We start from the raw sequence: 20,292 nt of genomic DNA on the forward strand, positions 1-20,292 counted from the left end.
TAATATAGTAATTATAATAATATTATGTTGTCTATGCAGATATTGTAAATGTTGCTGACACTGTTTTCAGTTTGTGTGCAAAACAGTAGGTAATAATTGACGTAGAAAGATATGTCTTAAAAACATTCTCTAAATCAGTGCCCATAGAGGGATACAGTCAGAGAAGCAATTGAGAGAAGTAAAGAGATAATTTTTGAAGGATCTCTAGCACCTGCTAGACACGTTACAAGTGAAGTTAGAAGTTGTGTATATCAAAGTGTTAAGACAAATACAAACAAAAGCTGAAGAATGATCAATGCATCAAGTGTAATTCATTGTAAAGTTGATTATGAAACAGTACATATAACCACCCAACCAGAAAAGAGAATCAGTAGGATAATACAAAATATCTCACATTATAAAATAAAATGTATCTTTTTTCCAGGTGCTGGAATATGTAACAATGATATTATGTGTGAAATATAAAAATGTAAATGTTTCTATTACAGGAAAAGATTAATTTATATGTATTTCTGTCATGGGCAGTTGTAAAGTAACTATGTGTGTCTCTTGAACATTACTGTAAAGCAAATGTGTATGTTCCTTCATTAATGGAATAAAATTTGTGAAAAACCTTGTATAAAAATTTTAGTCACCGAGGATAGCATCTACAAATTTTTCCCTGGAAAGGGGGTGGGGTGGGGGGGGGGTTGCATATTTAAAAAATGATGCAACGCCTGAAAGGCAACAGAACAGCAACAAGAATGAATAAGTTTTCTAGAAAGTACTCAGTACAAAAGAGATGCCACAGGAAGGCCAGAAATGTTACACAGACTCATGACTTATCAAGTGAGCTCACATGGAGGGCCATGAGGTGTAGCAGTGCATTGGCAATGACCATATATCACACGAGACCTCACAGGGTGGAGGTCAGAAGCACCACTGTGGATGGGGTGGTATGGCTTACCACAAAGTATAAAGGTGCAGGCAGTGGCGACAAAAGAGGAGAGTTCAGTACAAACAGCGGTCTAGGAGGGATATCTGTGTAGGTCAGGACTGGAGCTTGAATATGTAGTATTCGCTCTGACATGCTTGCGCTCATACTTAGCCACGTACCTCCCTCCATGGGATTTTGAAATCAGGTGTAGTGTACCTTCATTCAAGTCATTATCCAATTCTTGCTGAGACAACCGAGACTGTAGTTATCAACTCTTGTCTTTGCTCGATTATTTCCCGACCAAGTGTCATAACTCTGTCAAGCTTCCAATGAGCCACCTCCACCTTAGCTGACTGGATGGAACTTCTCCCGTCTCCAATTTCATTGAGTGTCTAGACCACTCGCTGGATGCACAGCATGTTGATGTAATGACTATCAATATTTATCAAATTTGAGATAACACTACATATTAATGAACAAACAGGTGACTGATTTCTTCTTGTATGGCACCAGAGTCTTGATAAATGTAGAGAGAGAGAGAGGGGGGGGAGGAGACAGAGGGAGGGGGAGAGGGAGGGAGGGGGACAGAGAGAGAGAGAGAGAGACTTGCTTAATCACTTCCATACATGCTATTCAGTTGCAATAAATAATTACTTTATTACTACTGCACAGGTTTGATCTTAGGTCATGGTCAGGTGCACTAATAACATAACACTAACAACTGAAGTAGAATGTAAGTCACAAAGACAGAAATCTATACAACCAAACTACAAGTAATTTTTTTCTCCTAAGCCAATTTTTCTTTTACTACAAGTAATTGTGCCACATCCAATGCTACCTTTGGATTAGCTAAGACTTTTTAGATGAAGTTCAGGTGCTCTGTTAAATTGCAACTATTTGTTAAGGACTTGTATATCAGAAACTGTTGAACTATAGACCTCTTAAATCAGAGACTCTCAGTAAAAATTTATATTGATAGTTTTGTTTCCCATTGTCTGCTGGCTTTGTTCATTACCTGTTTCCTGCCCCTAAGTGTACCTAGTTTGCTAATGTTTCTCTTTGTCTACTTTACCGAGCAAGGTGGTGCAGTGGTCAGCTCACTGGACTTGCTTTCAGGAGGATGATGGTTCAAACCCGCATCCAGATGTCCTGATTTAGGTTTTCCATGATTTCCCTAAATCGTTTCAGGCAAATTCCAGGATGGTTCCTTTGAAAGGGCACAACCGAATTCCTTCCCCATTCCTCCCTAATCCGATGGGACCGATGACATCGCTGTTTGGTACCCTCCCCCAGATCAACCAACCAATCTGTCTACTTTGCTAACATGATGCACATAATCTTGTATCAGTCTGTAAATCAAACTGCCCAGATGACAACATTTACCTAGTGCATAAACATTATTAAAGTCTGCTACTGCATTTTTCTGTCTGTGTGTAAAGGCTGGTCTCACACACTACTGTAGAGATTTTTATATGGTATCTCTAACAGACAGACTGATTCACAAGGAAGGCTTCTGTATATAATTCATAATTATAGTAATTATGAACATATAATATGTATACTGTTATCTGTTCCATATTTAATTGGCTACTGGAGCGACAGCTCACGGCACGATGGAAGCTACAAACTGGTTAGCTAGCGACACACTGGTCATCTAAAGAGGAGGCAGTATCTGGCAGGAAAAGAAGAAAGTGAACAGCTACTGCAACTCCAGAGAGCACTGTAGCTTGACCAGAATCTATACTGAAGATTTAGTGCTATGTGTACAAAGCCAGGGCAGCTCACTAGTATGTGCTAAATACTTAGGAACAGTGTAATCACTATGCAAGCCTAGTTGAATGTAACATATTTATTTACTTTTACCATCTGAATCTTATAGTGTTGATATTAATATTTTGCCCAGAGACATGTAGTCATAAGTCAACTGATTTCCCCTTGTCATGCACCACAGCATCAGTATTTCCAAAGAAAGGGACTGTTCAGTGGAAACAAATATTTTATTCAGCACTACTTGTCAATTTTGACCTTAAGTCACTGTAAAACAAATGTATAACATAATGGTGATAAATAAAATATAATGTATGTGAAAAAACTATAAAACTGAACTGGATGTGGCAACACTAGTACTGAATAAGATATTTATTTCAACTGAAAAGCAATTGTAGAAATAGTTCTTTTTTTTTTTAAATGAATGAACAAAAACAAGTGTTGGCACGTGAGTATCAAATAAGATGAATACTAGAAGATGCAACGTTCACAACTGACCATATAATCAACTCAGAAGATAGTTCAGGTCAATGGTCACATAAGAGAGGTTGAAAATGTTGCTAAGCTTTCTGGCAAACACATACACTTGCACAACTACATGTTAAAGGTGATAAGAGAGATGTCAATAACTACCAACATGTTTCACTGCTGACACGATTCTCCAAAATTTTTGAGATGATGATATATTCTAAAATAATATCTCACCTTAGCGACAGTGGTATCCTTAGCAAATCACCTTCTGAGTTTCAGAAGTTTTGCTCTATGGAGAGTGACATTTACACATTCACTCACAAGATTTTACAGGTATTAAAGAATAAAATAGTGCCGGTTCGTATTTTCTGTGACCTCTACGAGGCATTTGACTGTGTGAATCACAGTATTTTCCTACATAAATTGATCTTTTATGGGACTGATGGCAAAGCCAAGCAATGGATGTCGTATCTAACCAAATGATTGCAGAAAGCTATACTTAGTAATTCAGGCAATATAGTCCGGAGACATAATTCTGACTGGGGAGAAATCATGTATGGGACTCCCCAAGGTTCAATCTGAGGTCCACTACTGTTCCTCATACATGCAAGTGTTCTTCCATCTAGTAAAGAACAAGTGCAATTAGTTCTTTTTGGAGATTACACTAGTGTTGTAATCAGTCCGAGCAAATATATAGAAACAGAAGAAAATGGTAAACAAAGTTCTTAAAAGTACCTTTGACTGGTTTTCTGCGAATGGTCTCACCTTCAATTTTAAAAAGACAGAACATATTCAGTTCTGCACATCTAGAGGTACTACACCAATGCTACATGAGCTGGGGCAATTCATTCTTAAGGAAAAAAGTCCTCATTGCACAAAAATGTGGTGCTCCTCCACAATCATCTTGTAGACATCTGTTTAAGGAGCTGGGCATTTTGAGTGCTGTTTCACAGTATATTTATTCCCTCGTGAAGTTTACTGTAAATAATCCACTACAATTCAAAAGGAACAATAAGGTACATAATTACAATACCAGAAGGAAAAATGACATTCCTTACTCCATATTAAGGTTGTCTTTAGCACAAAATGGGATGCACAATGCTGCAAAAAAAATTTTTGATCACTTACCCAGTAACACAAAATGTCTGACAGACAGCAAAGTAAAGTTTGATAAGAAACCTAGAAATTTTGTCCTTTACAACTCCTTCATTTCCATAGAATAATGAATTATTACTGTAATATGTAAAAGGTGGTGAGTATGAATTACTGACTCAAGTCTGTATATCTTTCTTTCTTTTTGTTAAAAAAACTCAGAAATGTTTAGAATGTAACCTGTGTACAAATTAATTTAGGGTTCGAATGTAAAATGACACGCTCCACATCATTACGATACATTGTGCAAAATGATCCACAGAACATGTAACTAACTCCCAGTGAACTGTATGATTGTGTGGTGAGCTGTTACCCTTACTCCTTCCGTTATTTATATTCCATCCAGGACTACTGTCCACTATCATATCAAATGAGATAGTTACATCTGGCAAAAAAATTGACAGTATTTAAAATTACACAACTACCGCTGATTCACCACATAGAGGAGGTGTTGAGTAACAAGGAAACACACACACACACAATCACTGTCATTTCTGTGGCCAGAGGAAACAGTGGCCATGTTTGTGTGAGTTGTGTGTACTCAAACTCGTGTGAGTTTTTTACTTCCGATGGATAACTGAACATTCCAGCATTCTTTTACATTGTACATGTTTGCAATTCAATTCCTCCTCTACCTGGTAAGTACAATCCATCCTTTCCATATAGTTATTATTCCATCTTGGACTTTCCATTGTTCAAGATTAGTGGTGAAGCAGTATCAATATGACATGCTTAGAAACAAACAAAAATTAAGTAAAATTAAAAACTACTGTGTTAATCTAGTTGTGCATCCATAACACAGATATAATGCACACTTAGTAAAATGAAAATGCATCAACTTTAAAAGCTATAAAATACAAAGTACTGTGGGTTATGATTAAATATTTAAAAAATTAATTAAAGAATGTTCTTATTATTTTAAAAACACTTTTAATTATTTGTGTAAACAGTCATTCAACACTAAAATATTTCTCAATTTACTGAAATAACCTAAAGTTAAGCCTTTGTACAAACATTGGGGCAAATTCTGTCAAGCACTGAAACATTTCCCCACTGGATGAAAAAATAATCTCATCTACATGCAGTACTTAATTATTCAACTAATTCTTTGGATTTTATATGGACTGGCATGAAGAAAACTTATTACACAAGTAGTGTAAATGTACTTCACTCATTAAATAATAAATTATGCCCTATTGGTAACTATTAAAATATTACAGCAGCACAGAAAATTATTATTTGTATCAAGCACCCTTAAGGTTTACTACAAAGTGACTACAAAATTTTCAAACTCTTAAAAGAACCCATTGCAAGATGTGTAACTAACTGCTTCATATAATACTCTTATTGCTGGCTTTTGCTGAATAAATAAATAAAATAATTTTGATCTTGCCACTGGATATCATCTTTCAACAAAACAGGGAATGAAAGCGTGAAAAATAATCCAAGTCAAGGACAAATTAAGTATAAGGCCTGGCCAACTGAGCTTACTATTTATACACAGATCAGAATAACTAAGTGATTGAAAGCTAGCTGTTTACAGGACAGCTGCCATAGCAACAGCCATCAGAGAATGACCTTGGTCGTGCTTTCCATTCAGTTCATTATTTTTACATGGCTCTCCTTGCTCAGTTGCCAGTTACCACAGACAATGCACATGGTCTGTAACCAGTGATCTCTATAATACCTGGTTGTAGAACTCTTATTTCAGAAAATGGAATGTCAGCATGGCCACTGAGTCCTGTCATCTGCATCATCCACCATATGGGAGTTACACGAAAAAGTTTCTATTGGTCCATGTGTGATACAGAACTCTTAGAATTCTTTAGTTATTTCTGGCCCTGAACTTTAAATCAGCATGCAATGTATTGGGCTGATGTGGGATCAGAATTTAAAAGTATTTTGACTTTGCATTCTCGTGATATTTCTTGCCAACTATGTAAGTAATTAGGCAAGAAACAAAATACAAGCATCTTTGGTTGGCATGCCCGAACAGCAGAAATTTGACATCTAGACAGTATAGAGATTACTGCCAGTAATGTAAAAAACCATGATTCGTTTTCATTGTCTGCATTTTTTCTCTGTATGGCATGTTTATTTTATACAAGAAAAAATCCTAGACACAGAAGTCACATGACTATTACTGCCTGCTAAGCAAACCCAATACTGCACATTAATGGGCAGCACATATGTGTATCCAGAACAAAAATGACCAGCTGTTGCTGCCACAGCCATATTGTGTGCACAGACAAACATGGACCAACATCACCACGTTGGTCATGAAACTCACTTGGGTGTCTTTGTAATGTGTGAATATGTGTACTTTTGCTACAAAAAGAGCAAGAGCTCGAAAACTAATGTGAATACTGGTTTTTGTTACATGTTTATGTGCACCACATATTGATCTGCTACATGTGGGTGCCTGCCTTTCCATTATTTAATGTATTTTTCCATCTGGGAATTTCCATTATTGTAATACTAAATGTCTGTTGTTATGGACTACCTAGTCACATAGGACACTAATACATTCTTTCTTGTTCAGCCAATTTCTACAAAATTCTTCTGGTTTGTAGACCACATTGTATCTACATCTAACAACATATGGTACATCAGAAGTTTTTTTTGGAAACTGGCTTCACCTGCTAAAGCTTAAGAACACAAATAATATGATCCATATCAAAGTGATGTCCTGACAGGCACAACATATCTGCTTATATTCAGAAAACAATGTTGAGTGGAAATAGTCATCCATTCATCCAATACATAATAACTTGGCTGACTGTACAAAATATTACTCACAGTCTTAAAGAAGCCCAATGATCACTTGGGAGTGTTGTATATGGTATAGTTGAAGTGAAGAGGTTTTTATGTTCAGTCAACTGGATGGAATTGTGTCAATAACCTGGTTCGACACAGAGATGTGACAGGTTGTCCGAAAAGAGCTATCACGTTCTGACGTACACATGACCGCACATCAAACATGTCTACAAAGAATTGTGCATCACTCATAGCCATATAACATGGCATAAGCAGAGTGGTTATAACAAGAGGCTACCTAATGGGAACTGGAGATAAGTCTCGTGCTCTGATACCAAACACAATACGATTTGCTGCTGTGAGTGAACGTATACATTCCTAGCTTGACTAACACACTAAACTATTGCACCCTCAATTGGCTCACAAAATTAGTCCAATCTTATTTCCACAGAAAATTTCTGGAAGTATCTGGAACAGCACGTGAAATGCAGCCTTTTATTTATGGACATATACTTGAGGGATGAAGTAGTGAAGACAGCAGAGGATCAAGTAGGTAGAAAGATGAGGGCTAGTAGAAATCCTTGGGCGACAGAAGAAATATTGAATTTAATTGATGAAAGGAGAAAATATAAAAATGCAGTAAATGAAGCAGGCAAAAAGGAATACAAATGTCTCAAAAATGAGATCGACAGGAAGTGCAAAATGGCTAAGCAGGCATGGCTAGAGGACAAATGTAAGGAAGTAGAGGGTTATGTCACTAGGGGTAAGATAGATACAGACGAATGGAAAAACTAGTAGAAGCCGACCGTGGCGAAGATCAGTTTGGATTCCGTAGAAATGTTGGGACACGTGAGGCAATACTGACCCTAAGACTTATCTTAGAAGCTAGATTAAGGAAAGGCAAACCTACATTCCTAGCATTTGTAGACTTAGAGAAAGCTTTTGACAATATTGACTGGAATACGCTCTTTCAAATTCTGAAGGTGGCAGGGGTAAAATACAGGGAGCGAAAGGCTATTTACAATTTGTACAGAAACCAGATGGCAGTTATAAGAGTAGAGGGACATGATAGGGAAGCTGTGGTTGGGAAGGGAGTAAGACACGGTTGTAGTCTCTCCCCGATGTTATTCAATCTGTATATTGAGCAAGCAGTGAAGGAAACAAAAGAAAAATTCGGAGTAGGTATTAAAATCCATGGAGAAGAAATAAAAACTTTGAGGTTCGCCGATGACATTGTAATTCTGTCAGAGACAGCAAAGGACTTGGAAGAGCAGTTGAATGGAATGGACAGTGTCTTGAAAGGAGGATATAAGATGAACATCAACAAAAGCAAAACGAGGATAATGGAATGTGGTCGAATTAAGTCGGGTGATGCTGAGGGAATTAGATTAAGAAATGAGACACTTGAAGTAGTAAAGGAATTTTGCTATTTGGGGAGCAAAATAACTGATGATGGTCGAAGTAGAGAGGATATAAAATGTAGACTGGCAATGGCAAGGAAAGCGTTTCTGAAGAAGAGAAACTTGTTAACATTGAGTATAGATTTAAGTGTCAGGAAGTCATTTCTGAAAGTATTTGTATGGAATGTAGCCATGTATGGAAGTGAAACATGGACGATAAATAGTTTGGACAAGAAGAGACTAGAAGCTTTTGAAATGTGGTGCTACAGAAGAATGCTGAAGATTAGATGGGTAGATCACATAACTAATGAGGAAGTATTGAATAGCATTGGGGAGAAGAGAAGTTTGTGGCACAACTTGACTAGAAGAAGGGATCGGTTGGTAGGACATTTGTTGAGGCATCAAGGGATCACCAATTTAGTATTGGAGGGCAGCGTGGAGGGTAAAAATCGTAGAGGGAGACTAAGATATGAATACACTAAGCAGATTCAGAAGGATGTAGGTTGCAGTAGGTACTGGGAGATGAAGAAGCTTGCACAGCATAGAGTAGCATGGAGAGCTGCATCAAACCATTCTCAGGACTGAAGACCACAACAACAACAACAACAACATAATTGTAAATCTTTTCGTGTCCTTTTTTCTATGTAAGGCACTGAGTGACAAATCCTATATCATTTTTATAATGATTAGATACAAGGATGCTAAATAAATAAATAAAACATCTCATTATTTGATTGTTGTAAGGACTCTAACCATTAAATAGGGTCTTCAGCTGGGCATAACATATCTAAAGAAACTTGTCGACACATTTTTCTCACCAAATTCCGACCATTATCAATGCTAGAAGTTATGTTACATGGTATTAGTTTGAGGTCTCCTGCGGGTGGCTTATTTTTGTTGTTGCCTGGTGTGCTTAATCGAAACTTGGATAGGAAAAATTCTATGAAGCAGCACCATAAGACAACAACACAAATACTGTAAAGCCACAAAACTGCTAATTTTGATTTGGGAGAAAGAAGGAAAGTTGTAGTAGAAACAAGAATTAATTATGAAGGTCTCTAAGATCCACTCTCACACTGCCTTTATGGATTACTTGTCCCAGGATACTGTGTGACTTTCCTTCTTCTTCCTTGTGGATCCATCTGTAGTTTCTCTTTTTATCATTTTATTTATACATTTTGTATCACAATGGTCATGCTTCACCACTCATAGAACAACACTTCATGAGAAAATCCCTCACTATACAGGCATAAAACTACTGAATTGCTTCCATCCTATTATCTCCAAATTGCCAATTACAAAACTAAAAACAAAATTAAAATTATGGCTCCTAAACAATCCTGTATATTCAACAGATGAGTTTCTAGATTTGGTACACTCGTATGATGGAAAACCATCTATCTAAAAATATATGTAATCTCAGCTCTTAGACTGTGTCACAAACTGTAAATATTCGAATCTCAGATCTGAATACTGTGTCACAAACTGTAGATTCCTTAATCTAAGTATTGCAATAACAAATTGTTTTTATGTATAGTCCATATATGTAACATTGTTCTCTCAACTAAATTTAGAAAAAAATGTGTAGATAAAAGTGCCAGGCAATAATATGTAACTCTATTAAGGCTCTGACATATCCCGAAGACTGGAACAAAAAAAACAACAAAAAAAAAACTTTTTTTGTAATCAGTTGACGTTGGATCAAAATAAAATAAAATAAAAAGTTAGAAGTTACCTCACATAACTGGTATGTAGCAACAAAGGAAAGCTTTCCTGATTAGGGTAATAAGAAACGCATGAATTAGCTTCAACACTCAGTATTTATTTTTCTGCAGAATCTGTTATGGTGATTTCCATCGTTAATGGAGAACACCACATACTGCTGAGAAATAAATCAAGTCATACACGACATCATTAGTGATTGTTGTTCATGTATGGTACAGAATGACTTCCCCATAATTGCATTTGTTTAGTAGTATAGTAGTGGGATCTACAAAACACAATTCATGAATGAAAATAATAACTGCATGAAGTCTATAGCAGGTTTATATCATTAGTCTTAATTTGTTCTGCTGTCCTCATTTTTGTCATTTTATCACACGTCTTAATTGCTTTAATGGTTCAACAACATCTAAATGAATTGTTGATGCAATGGAAAATAATTAGAAATACATTACAGTACAGTAAGAGGAAAGACGTAAAATACAGAAGAGAGCAGTCAATCATTTCAATTTGCTGCATTTTTTTTTTATCGTGAGGCATGGTTTCATTTTTAATGAAAGAGGAGAGAGAAACACAGATCGAAATGTCTCATCTGCCACACTATAATCAAGCATATTCAAATAATGTTGAGCTTGCAATGGCTAGTAAAACTGAGATCATGCCATGACCAGCCAACAAAAGATCACTAGTTCAGGTATCTAATACTTGGTATTATGGGAGACAAAGAAAGAGGTGAAGAAAATGGAACACTTCACAAATATTTTCTTGTAGTTTCATTTTGAATCCTTATTTTCTTCATAAATATATAAGACTTCGTTTGATATCTGTGTGTGCATAACTGCAGAAAAAGAAAGAGAAAAATGGTAGTTTTTGATACAATTAGGCACAATATAATTTGAGGAATGACACGTCCACTATAAGGAATAGCAGTAAGCCTTTATTACAGATTTTATGATTCAAAAACTTCTGATGACAAAGACGTTAAAAAAAGCAATCACGTAGGGTAGACTGCTTCTCAACTAAATCCGTGTCGAACTGTCAGTTCCTCGTAACTGATGGAATACAGTTATAAGTTAAAGGAATTGTTGGTCTGCACGTACGGTTACGTAATTATCTAGAATATGCGATATTTTAGGCAGCATTTTCCTCTTTAACGATCAGAAATATTTGTCGAAGTGTCGGCAGTTCTGTCACTCACTGAGTATCAGTCTGCGTGCACAACATAACATTTGGAAAAGAAATGTATTATGTAATACTAACACTATGATATGCACTATCATTTCACTGGTTGCGAATCCATCACGCTGCCAAGTTTTCTAAACTGATATCAAATAAATGATACGACAAGGTTGTAAAAAAAAATATTACACAACATTCATCAATGCAAATCACGTCACTATGATCGCATCTATTTAAAACGAGCAAGCGCATTTATTTGAAATCACGAAACTCATTTTGATTTGTGAGTGGAGCCGCGTCTATTTTTCGGTAGGGTGTGCATCATGTTTCATTTGCCGTCTCATTTTGCACGCCATGTAACTTCTTTTTATTCAGTTCACTGCTTCCACATTATCCTTGTCATCGACGGTATAACATGTCACAACAGGGAGCTTGCTGTCCCACCATCTCAACGAAAGTTGAAAGCAACAGCTTTTGACAGATGCCGGGAAAAAGGGTTAGAAACAATTGTTCAACTGTCAAAACATAATTTACAGGACAAAGCGTTTTGTTCAATAAATTGTGTCTTATCCAACATAAGTATTTCAATACAACGTGTAATATAAATAAAATCGTTGGCTTACCGTCATCTGGAAACGATGTCGCGAATACCTACAGAAAATTTTTATTTTTTTGCAAATGTCATGTGATACGTTTAATCTCACGCAAGTTAGCTGTTACGTCATGAGGCATATGACCTTGTACGTGACCATGCGTCACATTATACTGGTTCTGCTTTTTTGAGCAAATACATAGAGGTTCTACTGTGTAGGCGTACTTTCTTTATTTGCTGCCTCTAGTAGCGATGTTTCTCTTACCAGCGCAAACAAAAGAATATACCAGAAATTTTTTATTCAGTAATTGTGTGCGTTACCAAAAAACTTACCGAACACCAATTACGGACAATAAAAAACGTACTCTGGCTTAACACACCCACACAGACCATATTATATCTCTACACGTAAATGTAGTGCAAATGCAAATGTTCATTCAGATATCTAAATATAGCCCTATTAATTATTCACTCACCGTATGCTTTTAATTCGAAACATTCACGTTGAAAATAAATTGTAAGCTATTGCTTTACTGAAGATGGACATTCTTAATTACTGTATTAGAGAAAACACTTTATTTCAAATACAACGAACACAATTTCATCTGCTGACCAGAAATAAAATGTTATACAGTATCATTGTATCTGTTCCTAGATTCCTCACTTAATCCTGGTTCCTGAAACTTCGTAAATAGGCTTTTGGGGTATGGCAAATAGTTGGCTTCTATCTTCAAGTATCTGCCTCTTCAGGTATTTTAGCATTTCTGTGACAATTGTCTACAAGTCCAACAAATCTGTTCAGTTTGTGCTGAGTGCTGCCTGTCTATATCTGTACCCTGCAAACCACTGTGAAGTGTATAGCAGAGGGTACATCCCACAGTAACAGTTATTAAAGCTTTTTCTCATTTCATTCAAATATGGAGTGCAGGTAAAATTATTGTTTGAATGCCTCTGTGCATGCCATAATTCACGTAATCTCATCCATGATCCCTATGGGAGTGATATGTAGGGGATTGTAGTACATTCGTGCAGTCGTCATTTAAAGCCAGTTCATGAAACTTTGTTAGTAGACTTTCTCAGTACAGTTTCCATCTACTGTCAAGAGCCAGCCAGTTTCATTGTTTCAACATCTCAGTGACACTCTCCCACAGGTCATCAAACCTCTGACCATTCATGCTGCTCTTCTCTGTATACAGTCAATGTCACCTGCTAGCCCTATTTGGTATAGGTCCCACACTTTTGAGCAGTATTCTAGGATGGGTCCCCACAAGTGATTTGTAAGCAATCTCCTTTGTAGACTGATTGCACATCTGTAGTAGTGTACCAATAAACCACAGTTTGCTACCATCATTACCCACAACTGAGCCTGTGTGATTATTCCACTTCATGTCACTACTAAGCATTACACTCAAGTATTTGCATGAATTTACCTATTCCAACTGTGACTCACTGATATTATATTCATATGTTACTGTGTCATGAAGTGCACAATTCTGCATTTAAAGCAAGTTGCCAATCATTGCACCACTCTGAAATCTTATCAAATTCCGACTGAATATTTGTTCAGCTTCGTTCAGACTGTACTTCATCGTAAATAACATCATCTGCAAAACATCTGAGGTTACTGTTAATACTCTCTGCAAGATCATTAGTATACAACACGATCATTAATATACAACACACTTCTCTGGGGTACACCCAAAATTGCTTCTGCATCTGTCGATGACTCTTCATCCGAGATAACATCCTGCACCCTTCATAGCAAGAAATCTTCAATCAGTCACATATTCCATCTGATACTCCATTCAGTAATAAAAACAAACAAACACCATCTGAACTACCCTCGAAGGCCAATGGTATCGACCAGATGTCGTGTCATCCTCAGCCCTTAGGCACCATCGGATATGGATATGGAGGGTATGTGGTCAGCACACCACTCTCCCAGCCATTGTCAGTTTTCGTGACCAGTGCCACTACTTACCAATCAAGTAGCTCCTCAACTGACCTCACAAGGGCTGAGTGCACCCTGCTTGCCAACAGCACTCGGCAGACCCAGACAGTGACCCGTCCAAGTGCTAGCCAAGCCTGACAGCACTTAACTTCAGTGATCCAACGGGAATCAGTGTTCCCACTGCAGCAGGGCCATTGGCACTCCATACTGTGAAACATTTTATAATCCTTGTATATGCTCAGTTTACTCTGTTAAGTTCTATTTGGTATGGGTTTCACACATCTGACCACTACTGTAGGATGGGTCACACAAGTGTTTTATTATCAGTCTGCTTTCTCAACTGATTAAGTTTTCTCAGTAGCCCACCAACAAACAAATCTCACAAACTGTAACACCAAAGTATTTGTATCATTTGAATGGATCCATTGCGCATTTAAGTGCTCCACTAACTTGATTCTACTTTGTATCCATTTTGAAATTCAAGAGAAAGTACAGTAGATAAGCAAAACAAGAATCCCAAAGTGTTTTTATTCACATAGGAACAAATTCCCTTTGCCACCGCAGTGAAGAGTAATCATAAATTACACAAGGAACCCAATTCAAAATGGCAGAAGCCCCTACTTCCAGATTAGTAGCCCCAGTGGCGTTGTGTGCAGGAGATTGGTGATTTGCTGCTAAGTGCAGAGAACTAACAGCAATGCTATACAACAATGCAATAAACTGGGAGTGGTATTCGTCGACGACAACAAAATTATATGTGCAAAGTACCTCGTGTAACGGAGTTTACATCCAAGCCGGTTAGGTTCAACTATTTAGTAAGATGTTCACAGATACTCGCCAAGCTGTAAAAATAAGGGAAACATATAAATAGTGATGGAGCTGATAACACGTGTAGCAATAAAGCCAAACCACTGTCTGGAAAAAAACATGCTAAAGCCTATAAGTAAGAGTCAGAGCAGATATATTATGCATTGGAATATAAAGAGTTTAAGACCTGACACTTCAAATCACAAAAACTCTTAAACAGTTGAACTGGAAAACATTTTGTCAGAATGTGCAAATTTTAGAGTTATTTATTTCAATGGGCGCTGTTTCACTGATGACAAAATTAAAATTTTAAACAACATCAGAATTTCAAAGTTATTGAGCAGCTCTGGAGCAGAAACAAGTCATGTGGAGGCTCTTGTGTACTACTTCATAGTGACATAAATTATGGAAATAGAATTTTTTTTAATTATTTAAATGAAGAATGGGACTCTGAGAGCTACTGGACTATGGATTTACCAGCAAATGTTACAGTAATTTAAACAATGGAATAATGATAATATTATGAAAAGGATAGAATGTTACTTACCATTTATAAGAGATGTTGAGTCACAGACAAGCACAATAAAAAGACTGCAAAATATGTGAGCTTTCAGCCAAAATGCTTACTTCCAAAGTAGACAACACACACACACATGACCACAGTCTCTGGCCAATGAGGCCAGACTGTGAGCAACTGCGCATGGTGGGAGAAGCAATCTGAGTGGTGAGGGCAAGGAGTAGGCTGGGTTGGGAAGAGTGTGGGATATCAGGATAGAGGTGGGAGATAAAGTGCTGCTTCCCTCCAGTTTAGTACTGGAGCAAAGTTTTGAGGGTAAAAATCATAGGGGGAGACCAAGAGATGAATACAGTAAACAGATTCAGAAGGATGTAGATTGCAGTAGTTATTCGGAGATGAAGAGGCCCACACAGGATAGAGTAGCATGGTGAGTTGCATCAAACCAGTCTTCAGACTGAAGATCACAACAACAACACAGTAACTGGTTCATTTTAAGAATTTACCAAAAAAGTGACACATTAACACACTTATTATAAGATATAACAACAAAAATAATCAATCAGTGGAAAATCCAGGATGGAATGTAACAACATTATGAAAAGGAAGGTTGCTACTCACCATATAGTGGAGATACTGAGTCGCAGATAGGCACAACAAAAAGACTGTCACAGATAAAGCTTTCAGTCTCAGATATATGAAATCACAGTTGCTGAGACTGCAGTCATGTGTGTGAGTTGTGTTTGCATGAGTGTGGGTGTCTGTCGTTTATTGTTGATGAAGGCCTTAATGGTTGAAAACTTTATTTGTGACAGTCTCTATGTTGTGCCTATCTGTGACTCAGCATCTCTGCTATATGGTGAGTAGCAACTTTCCTTTTCATAATATTGTTGAAAAAATAATCAATAGTTGATATTATAATGTAAATGGATAGATAAAAAATCTATGCACCAAGCAGCAGTAGTAAAAGTTAAATCCTTTTGTGTGTGTTTTCCCCTACCACCACTTGGTTATTATAAGATATACTTCATATGCATATTTGCGTGTATTAAGATATCTCAGATCATAGTGCATTGTTTGCTGCTTTGTCACAGACACATTTCAAATAGAAAACCCATCTGAGAAGGAACTGTGGCACAGAAAACTTGTTGATGTTTGGAAATGGAAATGAAGTCCCATGCTTCTTTACAGAGCGTAGGGGAACGATGCGGGAGACCCGCACCGCCTTACTAGGCAAGGTCCTAATGGACGTGGTTTGCCGTTGCCTTCCTCCGACCGTAATGGGGATGAATGATGATGATGAAGACGACACAACAACACCCAGTCATCTCGAGGCAGGAAAAATCCCTGACCCCACCGCGAATCGAACCGGGGACCCCGTGCTCAGGAAGCAAGAACGCTACCGCGAGACCACGAGGGGCGGACTGTTGATGTTAAGTGATAAGTTAAAACTGAGAAAATAGTCTTTTGATCATTATATCTCAAGTAATAAACATTTTTAAGGATTCCTAAATAGTTTTATAGATGTCTTGAATAAAACATTTCCACCAAGAACCTGGAACATTAAATGACAAATAAACTGACATGGAAAGTCAAGGATGATGTAATGACAATATTACAAAAAGGATATATTGCTACTCACCACATGGCACAGATATATCAAACATACCAACCGCCAGCATAGCTCCTCTTCGACAGCTGCCACCCCATTCATACCTCCAAGTCCCTTTCAAACAGCATTGCCAACTATGAATGTTTTGCATCTGTAGTGATGAGCAGTTCCTCTCAAAATATACCAAGGGTCTCACTGAGGCCTTCACAGATAATGTAATTAACCTCCTAATCCTGTACAAAATCAGATCTCCCATGTCTTATCTCTCTAGCAATCCACCACCTTCCAAAGTCCCACCATCTGGCCACAGAGGAGCATTCCCCTCATGATTCAGTAACACACAGGGCTGGGGCAACTGAATCACATTTTCCATGAGGGTTTCAACTGCCCTGAATTGAGGAATGTTCTACTCACTAACTCCCCCCCCCCCCCTCCCAAAACACACCTGCCACAGTGGTATTCCACTACCCACCAAACCAACACAATATCCTTGTCAATTCCTTCATAGCCCCTGCCCCCAACCCTTTGCCTCATGGTTGATATCCATATAAAAGGTCTAGATCCAAGTCCTATCCCACACATCCTACCACCCACCACTTACTACAGTCCAGTCACAAGCATCACCCATCCCAGCAAGGCATAACTACCTATGAAACTAGTCATGTGACCTACAAGCTAAGCTGCAAACACTATGGTTCATTCTATATGTTCATGATAACCAACAAGCTATCCAGCCACAAGAATGGCCTCTGACAAACTGTGGCCAAGAAACAGCTGGACCACCCAGCTGTTAGGTATGCTGCCCAACACAAAATTCTTCATTTTAATGACTGCTTCACAACCTGTACCATCTGGATCCTCCCTACCTACACCAGCTTTTCTGAATTGCGCAGGTGGGAACTTTTCCCACAGTATATCCTACATTCCTGTAACCCTCAACCTTCATTACTCATTGTCCCTCACCCAACTATTATCTTCCTTATTCCCACTCCACAGCCTTCTACTTCCAAGCACACCCACAGTCTTTACTTCCCTCCTTTTCTGCCCCTCCCGTCTAAACTCCAGACGACCTAGCTGCCCTATCTCCTCTCCATCTTGCTCCTGTATGCTCCCACTAACAGCAGTTTACTGTCTTCCACATGTACCCTGCTCTCTCTCCCCCTCCCACCCCTACCCCCAACTGCCCCCACAATCCAGATTGCTTTTCCCATCATGTGCAGTTTCTTGCACTCTGGCCCTGGCAGCCAGAGACAGTGGTCACGTGTGTGTGAGTTGCATTGGTGTGTGTGTGTGTGTGTGTGTGTGTGTGTGTGTGTTTTGTCTATTTTGAAAGAAGGCCTTCTAGCTGAAAGCTGACAGCTTTAGTAGTCTTTTTGTTGTGCCTGTCTGCAACTCAGCATATCCGCTATATTGTGAGTAGCAAAGTGGGTCACCAAGGGCACAAAAAATTCCAGTATAAGGAACAAGCAGCTGCACAGAGAACTAAAATATAATTAAATACTCATTTCATTGAATATGTTAGACTTTTAAAAGTTATATTTAAAAGAGTTGTCAAGTCAGAAAAATTATAGACAAATAACAGGGTAATTTTAAATCATAAAAATAAGACAGGTTCTGTATCTGAATAAGGTGTTAAAGTCTGTAAACAAGAAATTTCAAATATTAACCATAAGGAAACTCAATTGTAAGTCTATCTCCAATATCAGAGCGCTTCAATGAATTCTTTATACCTGTAGTGAAGTATGATGTCAATGTAACATTTATCACAACAAAAAAATCCATTTGGCACTGATGAAAACTCTGAACACCTTACAAAATTTTCAAAAGTTTCCAAGACAGACGTAGGATATGCAGTCTTAGTTTTAAGAAACAAAAATTCTGCAGGTTTGGATGGAATACCCACTGAAGTTACTAAATCAGTATAGAACATAATTGCACACCCACTACATCAAGTAATTCATCAATGTTTGGAAGAGAGATACTCCTCAAATGTACTGAGACATTCCAGAGAAGAAAAGTTGCTACTCACCATACAGCAGAGATGCTGAGTTGCGATAGGAGCAACAACAAGATTCACACAATTATAGCTTTCGGCCGTTAAGGCCTTTGTCAGGCGATAGACATTCCAAAGTTAAACTATTTTGAAAAGGACTCAAGAGGTCATGGGCAATCAATATTGATCTGTCTTAATTCTCCCAGTCAAATCTAAAATATCTGAAAAAAATGCTGTTATCCAAAACTTCGTTGCAACATATTCCATTATCCTACACAATCAGTTTGGTTTTGAACAAGGAAACACACAATAGATGCAGTAAACAGTTTTGTTGGGAGCACATCATTAGACAAGAGCAATTAGGTGTCAGGAATCTTCTGCAACTTCACAAGACTTTTGACTGTATATCATGCATTGCTCCTTCACAAATTTTACAGGTTTGGCACTTGGGCCAATGCCCTACTACTGCTTAAATCCTACTTATGGAACAGAAATTAAAGAGTTAGCATTATTTTAAATGAGGCAAATGGTTATTCTGATTGGAAAATAATCCCTAAGGGTGTCTTGCGAAGTTTCATACTAAGTCCAGTCTTGTTTCTGTTCTGTGTTAATGATTTCCCATTAAACATCAACTTCCCATCAGTACTGTTCACAGACAATACTTCTGTCTTAGTTGAAAATCAGGATGCAGGAAAAAATCCCAAATTACTGATGAGTATCCTCATTACATTAGAAACTCAGTTTCAGCTAAATGTATTGAATCTAATCATATTTAAGACTAACATGATACATCTAAAAACTAAACAGTCAAAATGTATGAAGAACAAATTTATTCATAACAACCAAGATATAGAAGAAATCAACTCTGTCAAATTCTTAGGATTAAATGAATAAACATTTGAGCTGACGCATTGAACATCTAGTTAACAGTGTGAGTGCATATGTTATCATTTACAATGTCGAAAACTAGCATAAAAGTTACTTTGAATCTATTATTAGATATGGTATTGTTTTTTTGTGAAACTCAACTAACATAATTTAGGTATTAAATATACAGAAAAAAATCATTCGGAATCTACATCTACATATATCCACTGCAAACCACCATGAGGTGCATGGCAGAGGATACATCCCATTGTACCAGTAACTAGGGTTTCTTCCTGTTCCATTTGATATGGAGTGTGGGAGGAATGATTGTTTGAATACTTCTGTGTGTGCAGTAATTATTCTAATCACAGCCTCATGATCCCTGTGTGAGAGATACATAGGGGTTGTCAAATATCCCTAGAGCAATCATTTAAAGCTGGCTCTTGAAACTTTGTTAATAAACTTTCTCAGGATTGTTTACATCTGTCATCAAGAGTCTGCCATTACACCTCCTTCAGTATCTGTGAGACTCTCCCATGGATTAAACAAACCTGTGGCCATTCATGCTGCCCTTCTCTGTATACATTCAGTA

The 20,292-nt window shown here is 37.6% G+C and overlaps 2 protein-coding genes across 3 annotated transcripts in view; one reads left to right on the forward strand and one right to left on the reverse strand.

Moving 5' to 3' along the window:
* The window catches only part of LOC126251553 (proton-coupled folate transporter-like), a 243,161-nt gene extending 231,018 nt beyond the window's left edge, over positions 1-12,143 (reverse strand). Inside the window, exon 1 of one of the 2 annotated variants that reach the window (XM_049952065.1) lies at positions 11,988-12,143. In XM_049952065.1, coding sequence (XP_049808022.1) covers positions 11,988-11,993 — 6 coding nt within the window. In that variant the 5' untranslated portion in view covers positions 11,994-12,143. Of the gene's footprint in view, positions 1-11,285; positions 11,884-11,987 lie in introns of those variants that run through there. The other variant, XM_049952064.1, reaches the window with a different exon arrangement.
* LOC126251554 (thymidine kinase 2, mitochondrial-like) overlaps positions 4,923-20,292 on the forward strand; it is a 191,843-nt gene continuing 176,473 nt past the window's right edge. The window contains exon 1 of the mRNA XM_049952071.1: positions 4,923-4,944. The gene's annotated coding sequence lies outside the window, so the exon portion shown is untranslated. The remainder of the gene's footprint in view (positions 4,945-20,292) is intronic.

This window comes from Schistocerca nitens, chromosome 4 (assembly GCF_023898315.1).
Source record: "Schistocerca nitens isolate TAMUIC-IGC-003100 chromosome 4, iqSchNite1.1, whole genome shotgun sequence".
NCBI classification, from domain to species: domain Eukaryota; kingdom Metazoa; phylum Arthropoda; class Insecta; order Orthoptera; family Acrididae; genus Schistocerca; species Schistocerca nitens.